Source organism: Mus pahari, chromosome 13, assembly GCF_900095145.1.
Source record: "Mus pahari chromosome 13, PAHARI_EIJ_v1.1, whole genome shotgun sequence".
NCBI classification, from domain to species: domain Eukaryota; kingdom Metazoa; phylum Chordata; class Mammalia; order Rodentia; family Muridae; genus Mus; species Mus pahari.
In genome coordinates, this window is record NC_034602.1 from 73,734,480 (window position 1) to 73,758,600 (window position 24,121).

Genomic DNA, 24,121 nt, shown 5'->3' on the forward strand with positions numbered 1-24,121 from the left:
TATATATATATATATATATATATATATATATATATATATATATTCCATTTTGTGTGTTTGCTGAGCATGTGTTCATACGTGGAAGAATGTCTACACTCAATTTTGTATACTTGAGGTGAAAGGATTTTAGCCACTGAGAGATCTCTCCAGCCCCCAGCTTTTTATTTTAATGTGAAATGAGTTAATTTGACTATAAGGCCTTATACTTGAGCAACAAACACAGAATGTGGCAAGAAGAGCTAACTGGCAGTATCTGAAGTAGGACAGAAAAACAGGCTTGTATTGATTTACCCACAGTAACACAACCTCCTCTTGTATTATTCTAGAAGTGAAGTTGTTAAAGTGAAAAGAAGAAAAAGAGAGATTTTTATTTTTCTAGTCCTACCTTTTCAAAGTACTTGATTTCATACTCCAAGATGATTCCATTGGGGCGATCTGGCTCTTGCCAAGACAAAGAAATGCTGTTCTTTGCAATCTTCCCCTTTTTCACATTGGTGACTGGAGAAGGAGCTGTAAGACAGAACAAATAAATAATAAAATGGTTAATAGAGACCTGAAATTACAGCTTACATTGTGTCATGAATGGTGTGTTATTGAGTAACTATTATTGCATTATTATATTTTCATTTATACTGGACAAGTTATTTTCGGATAAAGCTGTTGAATAATAATAATATTTAACCTGTGGGAAATTAGCTAATACTCCTAATAACCATGTAATAGAATTGTATCTATTCTAGAGTCTTATCTTCACAGTCTCCTCAAATCTAGACAAATAATTTTACTTTATTCTTTATAGAATATGGATTCCTGATGATCACTTTTTTTTTAGAAAAGGTATTTAATAAAATCCAGTACACATTCAGTATACTATGTTTCAAAATTTTATAGATATTCTATCCTGAGTTTCTTTTACAAAAGGAAGCATATTATTTGCAACATAATTTTTTGCTTTGCTAGATTATGTTTTTCAACATTACTGATCTGTAATATTTGTTATTTATCATATTTTATGTTAAAAAGAAATTATTATATAAGACATATTTAGGGTACTCTATAAAGCATACTGTATCTCAAAATTTAAAAATAAATAGTAGATTAATTTCTATTTTCCCCATTTATTTCATCAATAATTATTCTTAAGGTGCTATTTATTGATGTCTACTAGAGTAATTATTAAATAACTACTTCTAGTAAAAATTTTAAAAAGTATGTTCCATCATTATATCTGAATACTTGAGCTCACAAAACATTTAAAACTTAGCCAAAAATTCATATTTATCATGTGCTGAGATATTTTTCAGGATTTTTGGATGCGAAGAAATAAGGAGTTAATATTTTTTCCAAACTTAAGAATCAATGATGTTGCTGGGATAATTTATAGAAGTAAATGAAAAATCACAATGGGCCAATGAATAATGTGCATCTATGTTCTGATATTCTAGAGAATTGGTTTTAAGTCTTGTAGATACAAAATGTTATCACGTGTTTCTTTCTTTCTTTCTTTCTTTCTTTCTTTTTTTTTTTACATCAATGGTGTAGTACAGTCACATCTTACCTAAAACCACATTTTGGCTAATGATAAAACAAGTATGAATTCAGTAACCCATAAAAATATATGGTGTATTGTGGTCATGTCTATGCTGTGTATATTATATAATGTTTCACACAACTAAACCACCTAATGTCACAAAGTACATTCTCAGTAAGCAGAAACATATTTTTGGAAGATTATTTATGAGATACCTAGTATGATGTACAAGCCATGTTACTATTTTTTAGGTAGCATTTGTGAAATAATGACAGAAATAAACTCTGTGTTCAGATTATACACAACTGTCCCCCAAATATTTTCCATACACACATTGAAAATGCATACAAAGAAAACATTTACATGAAGAGTTGGCTATGTGTGTGAAAATGTGGATGGATAGATTGAGAGATGTTAGAGTAGATGGTGGTTTTTAATATAAATGATGTCTGCAATAAGGAGCAGTGTATAAGCTGGGCGTGGTGGTGCACACCTTTAATCCTAGCACTCAGGAGACAGAGGCAGGCAGATTTCTGAGTTCAAGACCATCCTCGTCGACAAAGTGAGTTCCAGGACAGCCAGAGCTATACAGAGAAAAACCCTGTCTCGAAAAACCAAAAACCAAAAACCAAAAAAAAAAAAAAAAAAAAAAAGCCTGAGTAGAAATCCAGTAAGTGTGTATGTGTACACAAATGCATGTGACAATATTTTAAATAGAATTATGTATGCGACATCATTTGTAATACATTATATATTTTTATTTTATTTCTTAATTATCTAAATGAGAATTTACATTAAAATGTGAAGATTTTGTAAATTTTTGAAATGATAATAAGACATAATATATGACATAATATACCACTTTAAGTCAAAGTTAGGAAATAATCTCCTTGTTCAAAACTCAAGTCTAAGTAGTTCAAGGAACTCCACATAAAACCAGAGACACTGAACATAGAGAAAAAAATGGAGAAAAGCCTCAAAGATATGGGCACAGGGGAAAAATTCCTGAACAGAACAGCAATGGCTTGTTCTAGCATATTGAGTATCTAAAAATGGGACCTCATAAAATTGCAAAGCTTCTGTAAGGCAAAAGACACTGTCAATAAGACAAAAAGGCCACCAACAGATTGGGAAAGGATCTTTACCAATCCTAAATCCAATAGGGGAAGCTGTTAGCTCCAAATCTTCAAATGTGAGAATAGATCCAAGAATAACTGCAAACCAGAATATGAAGGTGGACTAGTTATGGGGCAATAGAGTCCTGGGAAGCACAGCATTTCAGTGTAGAAACAAAGCTTAATCCACAAGGCTACCAAGTGCAAATATGGCAGTGGAGTAAGGACTGACTTCATACCATTTGGTAAGCAGCTGATTCTGAATGAGGTCAGTGAGTAAGCTCTGATTGTACCTTTTAGTCTAGACAGCTAAAAAGAAGCAATTTCGTTCTCTGAATCATCAATTTAAATGGAGGCTAATGATACTGTTTGCCACAAAATGCCAGGTAAGATATTATATAAGTGTTCAGATATTTGATTAATGGATTTTTCCTGATTGGTTAATCTCTTCATTCTTCATTAAAATTATTATTCATGGTATTTTCCCTGTATGATAATTAAAATAAAAGAATTTTGCTTTGTTTTGTTGTCTGCCTGTAGATGGTTTCATAACACTACATTGAGAGTAACAGGCAAAGTTACCCACATTGCTAATGAACTAAAAGCCCTAGACTATTAAGTGTTCAAGGATCTTAACTTTATTTAGTACAAACAGAATAATGCATTGGTGGAAGTATGAGTTTTAATTGTGTTGAATGTAAAAAAAAATGCATTCTTCACATTCTGTAGCTCATGCTGATTATGCAGACAAAACTAATTATTAAATGCCCTGTACATTGCTTACTAGTTACACGCACACACAGATACACAGTTAATGTTGCCAGAAAACTAATGTAGTCTTAGTCTGTGGCTATCCATGGTGCTGAATATCATCACCTTAAGTTATTTACCTCTCCTCTCAGAGTCCCTTCCTAAGGTTGGAGAGTTGGCTTAGCTGTTAAGAGCACTCATTGCTCTGGAGAGGACCTGACTTTATTCCCAGGACCCACATGGACATTTAGTGAGCTATTTGAGACTCAGTTGACTTTCAGATTGTTCTTTGCTGCCCCTAAGTACTTGCATAAAATGAAAGTTGTTCAAAATATTTTGAACCACAAACCTATAGGGAAATATGTACAGTAATTTTTATATAATATGGAAATATATGAAAATTATCATTTTTAAAGATGGAAAACATGGTCTTTAGATACACTGCATTAATGATCCTCTTCATAAATATTTCTGTTTTTTACTGAGAAAGAAATAATAATAAGAGGAATCAAACAGATACCATTATAGAACATTAAACTGGCACACAAATATCTTAATTTCAAAATTCTACTTTAGAGAAAATTTAGAGTCCTATTCTAATCCACTTGACTTTATTTGCTTACTTTTAAATATTTATTTTATGTTATGAGTACTTTGCTTGCACATAAGTCTTTGCACTAAATATGTACCTCATGAACCTTGAGTCAGAAGAGGTGGAGGTTAAGAATAATTATGATGCAGCATGCACATGCTGCAAATTGAACCTTGGTATTTATAACTCCTGAAACACATTTTCATTTCATCCATTTGACTTTAAATTGTGTTTACTAAGATGAAATAGCCCTGACTTTAATATTGTGCATATATTCTTGCCTTTTCTATATTACTAAAATTAAATATCACTTAAGTTATTACACATATGCCTTCAGATTCTATTTAACTTACAATCAAGTTACATTCAGATCAGCCATTTAGAAACTTTAGAAATCATAAAATGGTATTCATTCTGTAGCTCCAACCTTCTAAGTAACTTAGCTGACTAACACTGGCCATTGTATGGCAGTGGTTTCTATCCATGGTCAGCATGCTGATTGGTAGCTATGGTTCATTCTACTGCTGGATCTCTTGAGCATGCGTCTGTACAAACTGCTAACTTTGCTGAAGGCTAAAATTCAAATCTAAACTATCATTTCTGCTGAATGTTGATCATCTTTGTACTGTTATGGTTAAAAATAAATTAGTGTAATGAAAGCCAGGGAACACACAGTCATGTCCTCCTTTCTTTATAAATGGTTTAATTATGGTACATATAATTATTACTCTGGCATGTTTGTTTTAGAATATACCATCATTCCAGGTTAGAAAAACAGTAAATATAGCATAATATATGAGAAAGGCAGTTAATAAATTAAAAAATATTGAAGAGTGTTAAGCTGGGAAAGTGGCTTAGATATACAGATATATAATGAATTTTGCCAGTGTAATATATGGCATATTTAATGCACATATTTTAATTACATATTTCATATATTCAATAAATAATTTCTGTATTATAACTAAATATTACTGGAATAAGAAACAATAATCATAGTCCATTCTAAATCTACTTGATATATATGATCTCTACTAACAAAAAGGAGTCTTTAAAGGCTTCTTTTGAATTTCAAATTTAATCTCTTATTCTGATATTAGCCTACAATCACTTCATCTTAAAAGCCTGCCAGTAGATCTTTTGATATATGATCCCAGTGAAATTTCAAATGACAAATTCACAAAACCTGGCATTAAATTTCACTATTTCTAGACAAGTCATTTTTTTAATCAAAAGAAACTAAGAGCTGAAATATATTACTAGTTATTGCTCATTTTGTCAAAGTTAACAACCATAAACATTTGATAATTAAGTATTAGTAAAAATTAATTGACAAAATTAATATTTGACATGATTAAATTTAAACCACATGCTTGAATTACTGTACTGAATTAAGATTCACATTGATATGAATTAGGATTAAAAGGAAAAATAGTAAAATACAGAATTTTGTCATTGACATTCATAGCCACCATGGTTCAAAACAATCATGTAAATTACACAACAAATATTAAATATAATAAGATACAAAGTGACAATCTGACTCTTTTTGAATAACAAGATTAACTCCACATCAAATAAATTATCATAGAATTTGTTTTCCATTAAATGCTTGTTGTTACTTAATCATAGAATTTTCAATATGCAAAGCAGCCTGACTGTCAGTGGTTATTTAACTTAATAACCACACTATGTATATTAATGGGAACAGAATTTCTTTAGAGTAGTCTTTTAATATAAAATGAGGTTACTTCAAGCTAATAATTTGGCTACTGAGAAAACAGGTTTGCCAGAAATGAAGTTCCAACTACAATTGCAAGATTGCTTTGTTAAAATTAATCATTAATGCCGGGCATGGTGGCACACACCTTTAATCCCAGCACTTGGGAGGCAGAGGCAGGCGGATTTCTGATTTCAAGGCCAGCCTGGTCTACAGAGTGAGTTCCAGGACAGCCAGAGCTACACAGAGAAACCCTGTCTCGAAAAAAAAGAATTAATCATTAATTATGGGGCACTCCAACTCAGGTGGAAAGTCGGTAATCATTACAAAAACCAATAGTCCTAGAGCCTACGGTCTTAAAAAAATTCTAGGAAGATAGAACTTTACTTTAAGTATCAATTATCTAACATTTTGTTAATTACAGAACAAGCCAGTAACAGTAAAAGAATCCATACATACAACTTATACTTCAGTTCTAATTTACCACAGTATTTCCATACTATAAAGCAATATGACAACATTTTCGAAAAAAAATGTTCCATATATGTGGACAATCTTTATATTACTTTTCTCAATTTTCTTTGACCTGAAGCACGTGTGTGTGTGTGTGTGTGTGTGTGTGTGTGTGTGAAGTTACCACACCAAGCACACAAAGAATTGGAACAATAAATCATTTAATTAATTAAAAAGTTTGTTTGCTTATTAAGTCTTAAAGAGCCACATTGGGTCCATTATACCTATAATTTTGGAGCTTTTTTGAAAATGTGCCCTCTTAAGGTCTTCTGCTAAGAAATTGAAATCATAGCAGAAAGCACACACACACAAACACACACACACACACACACACACACACACACACAAAATCAGACTTTCTGTCTATGTAATTGTCAGGGAAACATAAGTAGTATTTAACAGCAGTGCATATAAATGGCAGAAACTACTAAACTACTTATTTCAGTGGGAAAATTTCTATCAGAACTGGGAACTAGAGAAGCATAAGATAAATGACTACAGCTGGCCAACATATTAAAGCCCAGAAGAAAGCCAAATCACAACATTCTGTTCCAAATTACTAATGTTATCAGATGTTTAATTCTTCTACGTTTACCATGAGACTAATTTTACTGAACCATGCCACACATTTTCTAAGTGGTGGAAAAATCTCACCTAACACTCATATTTCATGATAGCTCCTTAATTTTCTTTTTAGCTTACATTATACAGAGGGTTTTATGTTTTTACTTATTTTTATTTATTTTTAACTTATTCACTTTACATCCCATTCACCTCCCCCTGACTATTCACATCCTACCATAATCCTTCCTCCCCACTTCTCCTCTGAGCTGTTATGGCCCCTTTGACATGCCACACACACTCTAGGCATTTGAAGTCATTTTTTTTTTTTTTTTTTTTTTGCTTGTGATATAGTGGCCTCCTTGAGTTATATTACTTAAAGGAGTGATTCAAACCGTGCAGCATTTACCTGTCTAACTTGCTAGATATCTGAACACCACTGTGGCAATGGAACAGTCAGCAATGAAAGCAAACGTCTAGGGGACTCAGATAGAGACAAACACTTTGTTTTAGGACATTACTTTTCTCCCAACCCAGGGCATCTTTTTATCTTGTAGATTACTGCAAGGACCTCAGAAAGAGAGCACTATCACCCACATCAGCAAGTCACCTGTGAGATACACTGGTACAATAGTGTTACAAATATAATAGGATTGTCCAACCACTTTTTGAGTGGATTTATGACCAATCCCATTAGGTGAAATCCGAACTCTTAATAAACCCAAGACCTGAATTAAATAAGCCAAGGAGCTAGGGGAAAACATACTATTATTATGCTATAGAGATATAACAATAAAATTAGTACTAGTGACATACCTCTATGAGTACTAGTGACATACCTCTATGCCTATAGACTAGTGCATCACTCAACCCTCATTGAACAAGCAGTACATGGGTGGTTAACATAGTAACCCACAAGTGCAAAATAAAAACATAAGTAGTCAGTGAGAGACCTTGAAACACTCAGTTCTAAGTAGGTTATTTATTTATTCATTCATTTTTATCAAATCTCTTTCAATCTCTTCAAGGCTCAATGATCTATGTTGAAGGGGAGGCAGAAACAGCTTCTACCCAACACAACACAACACAACACAGCTTATAGGAACTCTTGGAAACTGTTAACAGCATGTGCAAACATGCCCAAGATCAAGCCAGGCCAAAGACCCAATGATGAGAAGCAGCTGTGGTGTAAGGTCCCACCCCATACTCAGCTAGGAAAAAGAAAATCAATTTCCTCCACTGAAATGTCACAACTTCTATCAACCACACTAGAGCAGGCCTCATGCTCCCAATATGCTGACAAACACAAAGCTGAAATCATGTTTTATTGGGATATATATATATATATATATATATATATATATATATATATATGTGTGTGTGTGTGTGTGTGTGTGTAATATTGTTTTGTTTTATGTTTTAGGGAGAATGAAAGTGCATGCAGTAGGTGTAGAGTGAGGTGTAAGGACTTGTGAGGACTTGCAGGAGGGGAAATAATATGATCAAATTATAAGGTATAGAAACTAAAAATTAATAGAAAGAAATTTTAAAAATACAGAACTTTCCTTTGAGACTCTAGCCTTCTAGACTATATATCTCATGAGGACAGAAAGTGACTATGCTCCTGTTAATGTGCTCCAACAGTGGATAAAAACATGCACACATGATTCTAGTGAAAATTATCTGATCAACAGAACAGGACTCTAATCACATTATTAAAACCACAATAGAATCACAGTAGTATTAGTATTTCACATTCTCTGAACAGTTTATATAGGTGTCGAGTCACTTTTACATGGGATATTAGATTGTTATTTTTTAGGTACTTCAAACTAAGGATATTAAAAGTGTTGGTTTTCTTTGTGTCTTGCAAATTTCAGAAGTGACTGCTTTATGTAAATTTTGTGCCTCCTTTCTACACTGCCAACTCCTTCTATATCCTCTAGTTTGTTCCTCCAATTTATAATCACTTTGACTGTAATTGCATTATGCATATGTAAACTATATATAAAACTGTATTTATAAATAACATTAAAATTGCTCCAATAATATTCAATTGATTTTATATATTTTCTTTATTAATGAAAATAGAATCAAGCTATATACTAGTAAAAAGTTATAAAAGTGTCCTATTAATCTATATCTATATCACAATATATCAACATTTATATCTATATAATAGCTTACAAAATATTCTATAAACCAGCATAATTAGTTACTTTCAGGGTGTGCTATCAATGCAAGGATCCTGTCAATTGATGTAGCTCTGGCCTCTACCACATTTTCTGAGCCTGTAAAACTAATCCTATGACCTCATTTTCAAAACAATGTTGACGACCACATCAGACTCACACTAACAGTATGGAATGATCTCGAAATATCAAAGCCTTAGTTTAAACATGTGAGTAAAATCCATTTATTTTTGTCACAGAAGTAGCATAGTCAAGTTTTACAATTTAGAATCTGCACATTCTTTTGAGTGTACACATCACTCCAAATAACACAATATTTATATTTTCTCATCTGTCTAGTTTCTGGTGTCTAACTTGTAGCACTATATAAACTTTACCTTCCATCACGCTACTGTAAAGGTATTTTATTTACACTGTGCAATTGTTTCTTACACCTATACAATGATACCTTACCTGTATATCTCTAAACACCCTCCATTGGACTGTTCAATCATAGTTTGTTCATTAATCTCTCATGAATATTTCTCAGTTATTAAAATATTCATATAATTAACATTACACACTGAAAGATTGCGCGTATAGTTTTAGGAAACAACAAATTGAGGACATAAATTTTTATAAGAAGAAGAAGAAGGGATATAAGGGAGGGTATGGAGAAAGGAATAAGAAGGTGAAAATTATGAAATTATATCATAATCTCAAAAAATCCAAGAGAAATTCTTTCCATAAAATTTCTGTAATATTTTCTGAATCATCAAAAGAATATTTCAAGTGTACCCTTTGCAAATCACATCACAACTTCTTACCTGTTTTAACAAAATTTCAACTGATTTAAATTTCCAGTACAATAAACAGGAATCTCCTATCTGAATCAACTTTATCCTTCCATAATATCCTATTGCACCAATGAATGGTCAAAGAAAAAGAAATGACTTGCATGATCAGACAAAATTTCACTCAATCACAACCATTATCTGCTTATAATTTGTTGATTTCAAGCTAATTCCAAATACTTAAACATACCCAAATATAGTGTTTTACTAAATATAGTGACTTTAAGTTTAAAACTTAGGAAGGAAAAATTTTTATGCCTTTCTTGTTTTTTCTTTTCCCTCTGTTCAATCTGGGGCACATGTAAATATAAAAATATTATACAGAAATTTACCATTATCAACCTTATTTACAGAAAGCACATAACTGAATGAGCAAACCATATGCATTTCCAAATCCTAGACTTATACATAGACTCTACACATACTCAGGGAATATTCATGAATGTTTCATTACCACACATTATGTGGCAACAGACTACCATTGAGAGTTTTGACTTAGCTTAATGGTGGCTGATATCAGCGCATGATTTGCAATGATGTTACAAGCTGCTCAGCAAAGAGTGACAGTACCTGCAGTGATCAAGTCACATACAGGAGCAAAGGCAAATATTTGTAGCACTGAGAATAATACCTATGCTTTAAGAGATAACAAATAGTCATGAGAGCATTCATATGATTTCTTGCTTCGTCAAAGGCTCATGGGAAGACAATCAAAAGAAAACATATGGGTCATGATTCTCATTTCCATGAATATACAGAAAATACTGAGATAGCAAATTCTATACATAGATATCAGAAAGACGTTAAAGAAATTAGTAGTTTACGAACAAACATGTAGGGGTGACAGGGAGAGGGCACACAATCTGGCTAGAAACCTCAGAAATACATAGAATTTAGTATTTGCATTTAGATTTGAACAATAACAAATTTCATACAAGAGGAGGCTATCCTCAGTGTCCTTATGTACCCTAAAATCTGTTAAGAAAGATAGATTTGAAGAATGGTACACTGAAATCCACAATTCCCTCAATTGTTAAATATTCAGGATGTGCCGATGGATATTATATTCATTATACTAGTAGCATCCCTTTAATGTCTTCCCTGTGACAGTAATCACTATGATAATATTGAAGAACAATGGCAGAAATACTTAATGATGAAATGACTAGACATAGAAGATATATATATATATCACATACACACATATATGCATATATATGTGTGTATATATATGTCTAAGATAGCAGTGGTGATGATTATTTTGTTTATAGATCAATTTTAAGAAAGTTCCTATAGTCTAGAATATGAATCATTAGAGGAAACTTCTCTAAATAACGATATTTTCTAAATTGCATTTGTCAGACCAAACCTAACATTTTGATAAATATCACTATGTTTGCTTTCCTACCATTCTTAGGATCTTCTAAGTTTGATCAACAATACATACTTCTGAATATTTAGTGTTCACATTTTCTTAGAAGTTTCCATGTAAACTTCAGATTCTACCACCTTAAAATTAAATAAATCATGCAAAACCAATTCGATAAAAATAATGAGGAGATTATTAGCATATATGAAATATTCCAAGTCTCCTATGAGTGAGTCTTTCATCCCAGGTAGCACATTGTACAACACTACATGTGAAACCTCTGGTTAATTAAGTGGTTTGTTTCCTAACTGTAGGCTTTGGAAGGTACCTCTGTTTTGGTTCCAGCTAACCTTTTGCTGCCTAGTCCAGTCACTATATTAGAACAAGCAACCTGGTGGTGTCATCAACATGAAGCTACTCAGTTATTACATCTTCTCCACTATACACTGTTCTTACTAAAAATGTGAAACAACATAAATACACTTTCATGTCAGTTTCTTTTTTCAGCTTTTGCTCTGTGTCTTTGAGACAAGTCACCAGAAAAATGAACCATCTGAAAAAATTGCTCACACAAAGATAATTAAAATTGAACATATTTCAAAAGTGAAGCAATTATTTTCATCTATAAAGAATCTCTGAATTCACTAAAATGTTTACAGATTTTATAACACAGCAGATGTTTGGGATTTATGTATGTCAAAAATTAAGCCTGTATGTGATCATGTACACATAATAACAAACCCCAGCTATTACTAACTTCATTACTTACACATATATTAGAATATTTGTTTATGACTAACTTATAAATTTGATCATGGAAAGCTTAAGGACTCTGATGAATTACATAATGCCAAATATTATTTTTACATAATGAAGTACTCAGTGCTTTTTAAGTCTTCTCATAAAAAATAACAAGAGTTTTTTGAGCTGTGCACTTCCATCACATTAACAAAGAGGGAGAAAAAAGATTCTCTTTTACAGAGATCTCTGCCAGGAATTGGAGAATAATATGCTAATTTTTATAAATGTGTCTAAAGAAAGTGAAATAGATAGTTCATGAATATGTAAATGAAATAGAAGCATCTTTAAAATCTAATTGGTAAGACAGTATGACACATTGTAATTCACTTTGACTTTCTCTTGGTATGCCAGTGTCTTCAAGGCTCCTTTGAAATTTAGTTCCAGCATCTCAGTTTACAATTGTCCTCTTCAGCTGCCATACAAACTGTAAGCATGAGAATGACGCCCTGTGAGCCCAGCTTCAGGGAGGCAGAGGAGGAGGATTGTCATGAGTTTGAAGGCAGTCTGAGCCATAAGAAGACTAAGTCCCATCTAAAACATGATAAAGTGAAACAGCATGCTACTTCTTCAGCCACAGGTAAGAGCAAAGAGAGTCATCACAATGAGCGCCAGGCTTCCCGTCCATCAGCAGGTATCAACTCTATGAATCCTAGGAAGTCTTTGAATGCAAGCTTGTCTGTGTCTAACAACACATATGAAGTTTAGATATTTGTTCCCACATTTGAAGTGGCATTTTCACAGAAAGGCTACCCAAGCATGTGCTACAATTCATAACTTTAACAGAACAGTAAGAATTACAGATAAATAAGCAAGTCTCAATCCCTTCAATAACAAAGTTTCTGATAGGATTCAAGCATGCAATGTTTTTTAATATGAGATTACATTTTAGACTGTAGAGTGAATCTAGGGGACTACCGAATCTCTGTCAAAATGTAGATCAATAAAAATCTGAAGCAAGGACTCAATATTCTCATTATGAAATTTAGAGTATATTATTTTAAATAACTCACAAAGTGCAAGAATTTGAGTTCATAGTAAATGAAATAACAAGTGATTAAAGTCATTAAATATCTATATTAAAAATGCTATAGGTATTTTGATAGGTAAGTTTTAAATGTCATTCCTATTTTGTATTCTGTGTTCTTTTGTTTTTTTCTTTTCTTTTTTATTTGGGGGGGGGGGAGGTCGAGACAGGGTTTCTCTGTGTAGCCCTGGCTGTACTGGAATTCAGTCTGTAGACCAGGCTGTCCTTGAACTCAGAAATCTGCCTGCCTCTGCCTCCCAAGTGCTGGGATTAAAGGCATGTGCCACCACTGCCAGGCTTCTGTGTTCTTATTTAATGTGACAGACATCATAAACTATCTTTCTCAAAGATATGTAAACATACATATGCATGTATATGCACACATATGTACAAGAACCAACACAGTGGGAATGACAATAATACCTCTGTCAATGTGCGCAGAACAAATGGAATAAGAATATAAGAATGTTTAGTTAATCAAATAGGAAATGAAACAAAATCAGAAATCCATTTTTTAAGTAAAGAATAAAATACAAAATATGCCTGACAATTTGTTTTTCCATATTTGAAATGATCGTTGATGTTTGTTCAGAGTTATAATGCATAATTGCACAAATTAAAAATCTTTCCATCCCACACACATTTTTGTTCTTAAATGATCATAAGTTTTAAAAAATATTTTATTATCTTCAAATAGTGATATTTTGGCTTCTTCCTTTCCAATTTGTGTCCCCTTGATCTCCTTCTGTTGTCTAATTGCTCTGGCTAGGACTTCAAGTACTATATTTAATAGGTAAGGAGAAAGTGTGCAGCCTTGTCTAGTCCCTGATTTTAGTGGGATTGCTTCGAGTTTCTCTCTATTTAGTTTGATGTTGGCTACTGATTTGCAAATACAAAAGTGGATGCTCACAGTCATCTATTGGATGGAACACAGGGTCCCCAATGAATTAGCTAAAGTACCCAAGGAGCTGAAGGGGTCTACAGCCCTATAGGAGGAACAATGTGAACTAATCAGTACCCCTAGAGCTCCTGTCTCTAGCTGCATATGTAGTGGAGGATGGCTTAGTTGGCCATCAAGGGAAGGAGAGGCCTTTGGTCTTGCAAAGATTTTATGCTCTAATATAGGGGAATGCCAGGACCAGGAAGTGGGAGTGCATGGGTTGGGGAGCAGGGGTAGGGGCCGGGTATAGGGGATTTTTTGGAGAAGAAACTAGGAAAGGGGATAGCATTGGAAATGTAAATGAAGAAAACATTTGATAACAAATATGTTTAAAACATTTTAAAACAATTTTAAACATTTAATCAGTCAATGAATTCAATAATATACTCTGTAAATTTCATATGTTGCATAAAGGAACCAAATACACCTGAAAAGCAAGATGGGCTGTTTTATCTCGTTCTTTCACATTTCTTTCTTTCTTTTTTTTTTCTTTCTTTCGTTTTTTTGGTTTTTTTTTTTCTTTTTTTTTTTTGGATTTTCAAGACAGGGTTTCTCTGTGTAGCCCTGGCTGTCCTGGAATTCACTTTGTAGACCAGGCTGGCCTTGAACTCAGAAATCCGCCTGCCTCTGCCTCCCAAGTGCTGGGATTAAAGGCGTGTGCTACCACCACTCGGCTTCTTTCACATTTCTTAACTGATAAAACTTATGGCTTTCAAAATTATTCTGTTTTAATAATCCCTATAGTATAATTTTCTATACCAAGTGTAGAATTTTATATAATATAAAACAGTATACAATAGAATACACACATTTATCTAATGGTCCAATTCATTTGCATTTATCAAAAAAGGATAGAAATTTTGAAGTAAGTGTCTAATTCAGGCAAAATAAGTCTTTGGTATATTTAGAGCATATTGACTATATCTGTAATGTCATCAGATGACTTAACATTAATAATAATGAAACTATGCATAGGATTAAGACAAAAAAATGTTGACTCTAAAATTTGAAGAAAAAAATAATTTATTTCTTCCTTTACAAGCCATAAGTTTATTGAAAAACACATAGGTACTATTAACTAAAATAGGAAACTAATTTTTTTATTAAGTCTTTAGAATATGAAGTCAATAAATACAGGGAAGTAGCCACCATAAGAAGGAAAGCAGCTCCTCTACATCAGAGCCAGAGCTTCTCAACTTCATCTGGAATACCAAAAACCCAGGATAGCAAAACTATTTTCAACAATGATAGAACTTCTGGGGGAATCACCATCCCTGACCTCAAGGTGTACTACAGAGCAATAGTGAAAAAAACAAAACAAACAAACAAACAAAAAACACATGGTATTGGTACAGAGACACCAGGTCAATGAATCAAATGGAATTGGATACCCAGAAATAAACCCATACACCTTTGGGATAAAGATTCCAAAACTATACAGTGGAAAAAAGAAAGCATTTTCAACAAATGGTGCTGGTCTGTCAGTCTGCATGTAGAAGAATGCAAACTGAACCATTTTCATCTCCTTATACAAAGTTCAAGTCCAAGTGGATTATGAACCTACATATAAAATCAGATATGTTAACTGTAATAGAAGACAAAGTAGGAAAGAGCCTTGAACACATTGCCATAAGGAAAACTTTCCTGAACAGAACACCAATGGCTCCTGCTCTAAGATCAACGAGTGACAAATGAGACCTCATGAAATTGAAAAGCTTCTGTAAGGCAAAAGACACTGCCAATAGGACAAAACAGGAACCACCAGACTGGGAAAAGATCTTTACCAATCCTAAATCCAATAGAGGGCTAATATCCAATATATGCAAAGAACTCAAGAAGTTAGAGTCCGTAGAACCAAATAACCCTATTAAAAATGGGGTACAGAGCTAAACAAAGAATTTTCAACTGAGGAATATGAAATAGCTGAGAAGCACCTGAAAAAAATGTTCAACATTCTTAGTCATCAGGGAAATGCAAAACAAAATAACCCTGACATTCTACCTCACACCAGTCAGAATGGCTAAGTTCAAAAACTTAGGTGTCAGCAGATGCTGACAAGGATGTGGAGAGGGAGGAACACTCCTCCATAACAGGTGGGATTGCAAGCTGGCACAACCACTTTAGAAAACAGTCTGGCAGTTCCTCGGATAATTGGACATATTTTTATCTGAGCATCCAACTCCACCACTACTTGGCATACTCTGAAAAGATACTCCAACATATAGTGAGGACATGTGCTCCATTATGTTCATAGCAACCTTATTTATAATAGCGAAAAGTACAATGGAATACTCTTCAGCTGTTAAAAAGAGACAACTCACGAACTTTGCAGGCAAACGGATGGAACTAGAAAATATCATCCTGAGTAAGGTAACCCAGACCCAGAATGTCATAATACCCCTGATACAACTCACAGACCACATGAAGCTTAACAAGAAAGAAGGCCAAAGTGTGGATGCTTCAGTCCCACTTAGAAGGGGGAACAAAATAATCACAGGAGGCAGAGGGACTGAGAGAGGGCAGGGAAAAGGAAAAGGCAGGGCAGGGTCAGATATGGGAAGAGACAGCAGAGAAGTCCAGAGGGCCAGGAAAATGGATAGAAATATGTAGCAGTTGGGGGTGGGAAATGGGGGACTCACTAGAAAGTTCCAGATGCCAGGGATGTGAGGTGCTCCCAGGACCCCATGGGAATGACATTAGCCTAAATACATAACAGCGGTAAGATAGAACCTGAAGGGACCGCCTCCAGTAGATAGACATGGCCTCCAATTGAGGGACAGGACTACCCACCCGTTTCAAATTCTTTTTTTTTTTTTTCTTTTTTTTTCTTTTTTCTTTTTTTGTTTTTTCGAGACAGGGTTTCTCTGTATAGCTCTGGCTGTCCTGGAATTCACTTTGTAGACCAGGCTGGCCTCGAACTTAGAAATCCACCTGCCGCTGCCTCCCGAGTGCTGGGATTAAAGGCGTGTGCCACCACGCCCGGCTCCATTTCAAAATCTTTAACCCAAAATTGTTCCTAAAGGAAAAAACAGGGACAAAAAAATGGGGCAGAGATGGGTAGAAAGGCCATCCAGATACTGGCCCATCTTGTTCTCCATCCCATCTGCAGACACCAAACACGGACACTTTTGCTGATGCCAGGAAATGCTTGCAGACAGGGTCCTGGCAGCTGTCCTAGGAAAGGCTCTGTCAGCATCTGGCTAAGACAGATGCAGATAGTCACAGCCCAGGGACCATCTGACTGAGCCCAGGGACCCCAGTGGAAGAGTTAGAAGAAGACTGAAGGAGCTGAAGGGGATGGCAACCCCATAGGAAGAACAGAATCACAAACCAAACCGCTCAGAGCTCCCAGGAACTAAGTAATCAACCAAAGAAGATACAGGGGCTGGTCCATGGCTCCCACTACAAGGTACAAGAGGATTGCCTTATCTGACAGTGGGGTGGCAGTGGGGCAGAGGTGCTTGATCTTGCTGTGGCTTGTTGCCCCAGTGAAAGGGATTCTAGAGGGGTGAAGAACGAGTGAGTGGGTGGGTGGGGGAGCACCCTCTTAGAGGCAAAGGGGAGGGAGAATGCAGTGGGAGGTGTGTGGAGGGGAGACTGGGAGGGAAAATATTTGAAATGCAAATAAATGAAATAATAAAAAAGCTACACATAAATTGATTGTGCCTATAGATTTTTACAAAATTAAACAAAAGGGTAAGATTGTAGAAAATATTATAATCTCTGATTTGTCTCAAATATCAGAAAACATAGAGATTCATTTCCAGTCTATCGTATTATGACATAGTTACTTGCTTATAATAATCTAATCAAATACACTTTTGTGACATCTGCATATACGTCAGCAGCATTCATGTTAACTCTTGCCATCAGCTATGTGTATTGATCTGCTTTAAATGTATTTGATATCATTCTCTTGTGGAATGGGCATCGCAAAGATCGGGAAGTCTCTGGAAATTCAAGTATAGTGAGTGGGTAGTATTCTGCAAAGTCTGGAAAGTGTAGCAGACTGTGTAAGGCAAAACTTAGTCACAAGAACCCTTTCCTATGACCCATCATCCTCTCGAGGTGCTGGTGTGATAACTGGGGAAGGAAACTGAGAGAAAGTAGTGGTGGTGCTTGTTTGGTACATTTCAAGTGTAGTATAAACTCGGGTGGCTGAGCCTTCTGTAGATAACTCCTGCGTTAACTGTCAACCTAACGCCATGTGACTATGAAACGCCTGTTTCTAAATGTATTGATCACAAGAAATAAAACCCCCATTAATAGAAAATTCTTATCAATTTAAAAATGGACAATGATTTTTTTTTGCTACACATTATTTCTGTGATGCATATGTAGGTGTTCATGTGGGTATACTCACAAACACACCAGAGTGTATAGTTTGCCATGAATGAAGATGTCAGAGGTTGATTTTTGTTAATTGCTCTTTGTTTTGTGTTTGGTTGGTTTGGTTTGGTTTTCTTAATGAGTGGGGTTTTTATGTTGTTGCTTTGTTTGTTTGTTTGTTTGATTGATTTTTAACAGAACCCAGCCAGTAAGCTCTCAGAAATCATCTCTTCCTGCCATAGCAACACTGGGGTTACAGGTGGACCCTACTAAATCAAAATATTATGCATGGATACTTGTCACCAAAACCCAGATTCTCATGTTCGCAGAGCTGGGCAAGCTTCAAAGCTCTGCATCGATTTTCCAATAACTCAAGTTACAGTATTATTTCTTTCAAGACACTTTAATACCTTAATACTAAAAATGATGGCAAAGAACAATTAAAATAGAATGAAATCACAGGTGTCTCATAAATATGAAATCAATTTTTCTTGCTGATAAAATTTAGCATATTTTATTAAGGACATGAAATAATAAGCATTTCCATATATTATTTATAAAATCCAAGTTTTTGAAATACATTACTGTATGTAATTGTGTTTGGTGATGAGGCTAGAGGGGGATAAGATGGATTAAGTGAAATCTTTAAGGTATGACTCTCATGATGAGATTAGTGACCTTATAGCAGGAGAGGAACAAAGAATGATTTATTTTCCTCTGTTTGCATGAATAAACCAAAAGCAGTCGGTAAAGATCCAGACAAAAGTAGTTCTCTGCAACCCTGAAATAAAATCTAAAATCAAGTTAGTCTTGAATGTTCAGGCCACAGAACTATGAGAAAATGCATTTCTTGTTGTCTATGTTTTTCCAAGGATGTATTATTTATTACAGGAGATGAGAGAATATAAGTTAAATCCTGGCTTCAAAGATGTATTAATTACCTCAATGTTATATGGATTGTACAAAGGTTTGCAAGAGCAATGATATATGTACCTGTGAAAGTGTGAGTTTCAGTATGTATGAACCAGGAAGATTCCATACACATTCAGACATTCAAACATGATTAGTATCAATATACTGTATGTCGTGTTTTTAAGGCTTGAGCTTTGAAAAAAAGTACAATAGTATTTAATTTGTCCAGTATAACCTCTCCTTTTTGATATAGCAACAATAAATCTTTAATGAATTTGTTTTGTTTATCATGGTATGGAATGTCTGCCATGAATCAGAAATATTCTGTGGTGTGAGAAGAAATTGAAATTCACAGACGGGTAAGTGACTTGCTGGTGCTCATACAGTCACTGCTTGACACTGGGAATGACAACTGTCAAGTCTCAGATCTCTACTAAGTTCACCAGATCACGATCATTTACACAGTGGACTTCACAAGTCAAAAGTCCTTTAAAGTTCCTGTTTGAACAAACGGTATTCTTCCCCAGTTCGTTTCAAAGGATAATGTTGGAAACCTCAAACACCTCAGAGACTTGCTTTTAAGAAGAGCAAATCAGAAACATCGGGTACAGAGGATGAGCAGGTATTGCCGTAGTATCCTGGGGTTTGCCCTAGTTATTGACAACTTGTCTAGACTGAAACATGCACTTCATAGATGTGCCTGTGATTCATTATTTTTTAAAAGCCCATTCGCATATAGTAGTTTTTAACCTGAATTGTATTAAAGGAAATTGTCCCAGATTTCTACATTTCTAAAATGTAGAAGGTTTCTATGTGTACAAAATCTATAATTTTTACCAGCAAGATTTACCACAAGGTTATTTAAAATTGATGTTACAATATCAAATTAAACTATCAGGACAGATTACTGTATTCCAATGAAAATAACTCTAATGGACATTTATTATTTGTAGATCAAAGATCAGGAAGTGTGGGATGACATCACAACCAAGATGTCTGGTTGCAGCTATTATTTCAGGAGCCTGAGGAGGGTCTCTGAAGGCAAACAGTGAAGCTGCTTGTTGGGATGAATAAGAAGATGGGGTTGACTGAGTTACCACTGTGCTGGCAAAGGAAACTATTTGGGAAGAAACGCCTGCTATAGCAGCAAATAGGAAGACCAATTTTCCCTCTACCTGCACTGTCTTCCACTTTATTGATTCCTTTGGTGAACTCTACAAGAAGCCACCGGGCAAAGGAGACACACTATTGGGACCCAGATCTGGAAATCTCCAATAGGGTAGATTTCTAAGTGAGAAACAAGTATGATATATCCCTCTTTAATATGTTTCTGTTCTTTCCAGGTTGTTGGTTTGTGTATTTAGGAAGAAGAGGAATAACTAGGTACCTGAGTGGCTTTTATGCAGTTTTGTTTTGTTCTCTAATAGTAAAGAATGAAATCATGATTCTCCTGCAGACTATAAAACCTACAGATTGTTATCGTGTGGAAATATTTAGTAAAAACACAACGCAGCAAAACAAACAAATAAAATGTACAAGTGAACATCTATTGGGAAGGGAGTCTTGGATCTTACATGAAAGGATTAATTGGTAAGGCTTCATATATAAACATTAATTTATCTAATGTTATAATCAAATGATTAAGCTATTTATTATAAGGAATGAGTTTTACTCATAGGATAGTACATAGCTGAACTTAAGTCAAATTCTGTTACTCCCTAGCTGAGTAAGCTTTATAAAGCTTTGTGTTTTAGGTGGTTAAAATGGTTTCAGATGCCTTTCTTATAAAATCTACCCAGTACCTATTATACACACATTGTTACAGAACAAGATATTATTACTGAAGTTAAACATATCAATTTGTATAATCTTATTTAATTGTCATAAAGTTTGAGTGGAAGAGAGTGTATCAAAGCACATTTACTCCCAACCTTTCTAGTACCTTGTACTCACTTGAGGTTTTATATAAAGCTGACTGTGTATGTATTTATATATAGTCTTATTTAATTTCCAAATGAGAAAACTTAAGTTTAGACAAGGGAAGTGATTGGCTCTGTTCTCACAGTTAGCACATCAACAAGAAAAGCTTTTATTATAGCTGATGAATGTGTTTCTTCTTTTTAAATATTTTGTCATTCTTACAACAGTGGTAACATTGAAAGTCATTTTAGTTCACCAAAGTAGCAATAGGCAATGTTTATTCTCTTTTAATTTTATTTTGTATTTACTTTTGAGATTATGATATAATGAATCATTTCTGCCTTCCCTTTTCTTCCTCCTATATCTCCTGTAAGTCCATCATTTCTTTCTTGCAAATTATGGCCTCTTTTAAAAATTATTGTCACACACATATGAACATATATGTATATCCATAATTATATCCTGCTTAGTTTGAATAATATTATGTATTCATTTTCTGTGTTGATCATTTGTTATTGGATATTTGTTTTCCATTATAATAGATATGATATAGCACATTGTATATGTTTTGAAAAACACTCACTGATTTGCTTTTATTCATTATTTCTTAGAAAAAAATGTACATTTTCTTAAAAGTTCAGCCTTGGTGTTCAGACATTTATTACACAAATGAGGTACATTAATATTTTTTCAGTAGATTTACATGCATAAGTCATTAATGCCAGTTGATCTATGTAAATTGATGAGGAAGCAATAAATAAGTCACAGGTTTAAAAAAGCTATATAAAGCAACTTTTTATATAATCATTTCCTTTGTTACTTACAGGAAAATTATACATGAAAACTTTCTAATTAATTTGCACTTGCTTATTTTTACCATACTTGCATACCTAAAATGCATGTTTAGATTTATTTAGTGTTTATTTCATAATTTATAATGAGCCAAACCTGCATTATGAAATTATGTAAAGATTATCAAATACAATAGACTTGAATCTTTATATGTATTTATATAGTTTATGACTATATAGAACAAAATTCTAATATTTAAAGTCACAAAAAAGCCTCATTAAAAAATCTTATTTACAGACAGAAGTTAGTTTAACATAAATGTGAATTAGAAACCCTCAGATATTGTGGGAAACTTTAATTGATCACATGGTTCTGTGTTCTCCAGCTTTCGATGAGGACTTGAAAGAGTCAAATCCCCTTTTAAAATCTGAGCATATTTTTTCCACATATTAGGGAGTTATGAAATGACTCAGTAACTTTCTCCTTAACAGATTATATTCTTGATCCCCATCATTCAAATTGACATTTTAATGAATTTTCTTTTACAGAAATATTAATGTGGGTGGAAAGTCTCTGCCTCAAATCAGCCACTTCAAATTCAGATCAATATGGCTGTGAGAGGAAGACCACCAAATTTCCTCCTTTATTTTTCAGCACTGAAGGAACAGAAATTCTGCCACAGTTATGGATATGTTAGACTTTATTGTATTAAATACTGAATTTTCTCTCAATTTAACATTAAAAATACACATATTTGTTTTAGTATGTTTATATATTATCTACTATTATATTCCAACTTATAAAGTTATTGTGAACAATGCAGAATACTTGTTTGTTCATTCACTTATTTACTCATTTCATTTATTCTACATTTAACTAGGATCTGTGATTAGTAATACCACACTATTGGATGAAAAAGAAGTATATAACAATTTACCTTAGAAAACTTATATTTTGGGGTATATATTACAAAGAAATAAAGCTAATACAAATATAACCTGTAGAGTTAAGATAATATAATATAATATGGGAACTACTACCCATCTATCTATTCTGAACATAGAATCAAAGAAAATAAAACAAAGAAAATTTAAACAAAGATTTTGAAAACATACTGTAAATTTGCAGTAATAAGACTGTGGATAAATATATCATCATTGACAAAATAACAATGATGTGCATGTGCGCGCAAATGTGTGTGTGTGTGTGTGTGTGTGTGTGTGTGTACTCAAGACAAACATGTCATTGATGGCAGAAACAATAATAAAACATGTAAATGTATGTATGTGTGTTTGTTGAAATGGATTATATGATATTTGAAATTTTTAATGATGTTAATGTCACTACAAATTGTAAACTAGGAGAATGATCCATGAGTCGGATGAGGGAGGGAGAGCCAATTACATCTATATAACTATTCACATTGGTCATTTAAATTTTCTTTTTTCTTTCTTTCTTTTTTTATTAGATATTTTCTTTATTTACATTTCAAATGTTATCCCCTTTCATAATTTTCCCTCCGAAAATCCCCTATCCCATCTGCCCTCCCCCTGCTCCCAACCCACCCACTCCCATTCCCGGTCCTGGCATTCCCCTACACTGGGGCATAGAACCTTCACAGGACCAAGGGCCTCTTTTCCCATTGATGACTGACTATTCCATCCTCTGCTACATATATAGCTAGAGCCACAAGTCCCACTTCATTCTTTGATTTGCGGTATAGTTCCAATGAGCTCTGGGGGTATTGGTTAGTTCATATTGAAGACGACCTGGTATATTACACACTTGGAATTTATGAGTGTGATAATAAAGAATATATTTTCCATGTGTCACTTCGTTTATAATAGAAACAATGCTTTGGGCAGTAAACCTATTAGAGAAGAGTTAATTTATAATAACAATTTAAAAACAGTTACTCCTTTAAGGTAGATAAGAAGGTACTAAAACGATATATTTAAAATAATTTTGCAGATTAATGATTCTGTAAGACTGTGTTCGTTATTATTAAAAATAATATGCTACTTTATTCCTAAGTGATGTAGTATATGCTATAAAGTTTTGTATAAAAGTACTATTAACTATGCTAATCCTGCCAATCCATGAACATGGGAGATCTTTCCATCTTCTGAGGTCTTCTTCAATTTCTTTCTTTAGGGATTTGAAGTTCTTATCATACAGATCTTTCACTTCCTTAGTTAGAGTCACACCAAGGTATTTTATATTATTT

At 33.8% G+C, this 24,121-nt stretch overlaps 1 protein-coding gene across 10 annotated transcripts in view; it reads right to left on the reverse strand.

Moving 5' to 3' along the window:
• The window catches only part of Epha5 (EPH receptor A5), a 334,366-nt gene that overhangs the window by 88,266 nt on the left and 221,979 nt on the right, over positions 1 to 24,121 (reverse strand). For all 10 annotated transcript variants that reach the window (XM_021211296.2, XM_029545116.1, XM_021211294.2 and 7 more), the window contains one exon: positions 386 to 510. In XM_021211296.2, coding sequence (XP_021066955.1) covers positions 386 to 510 — 125 coding nt within the window. The remainder of the gene's footprint in view (positions 1 to 385; positions 511 to 24,121) is intronic.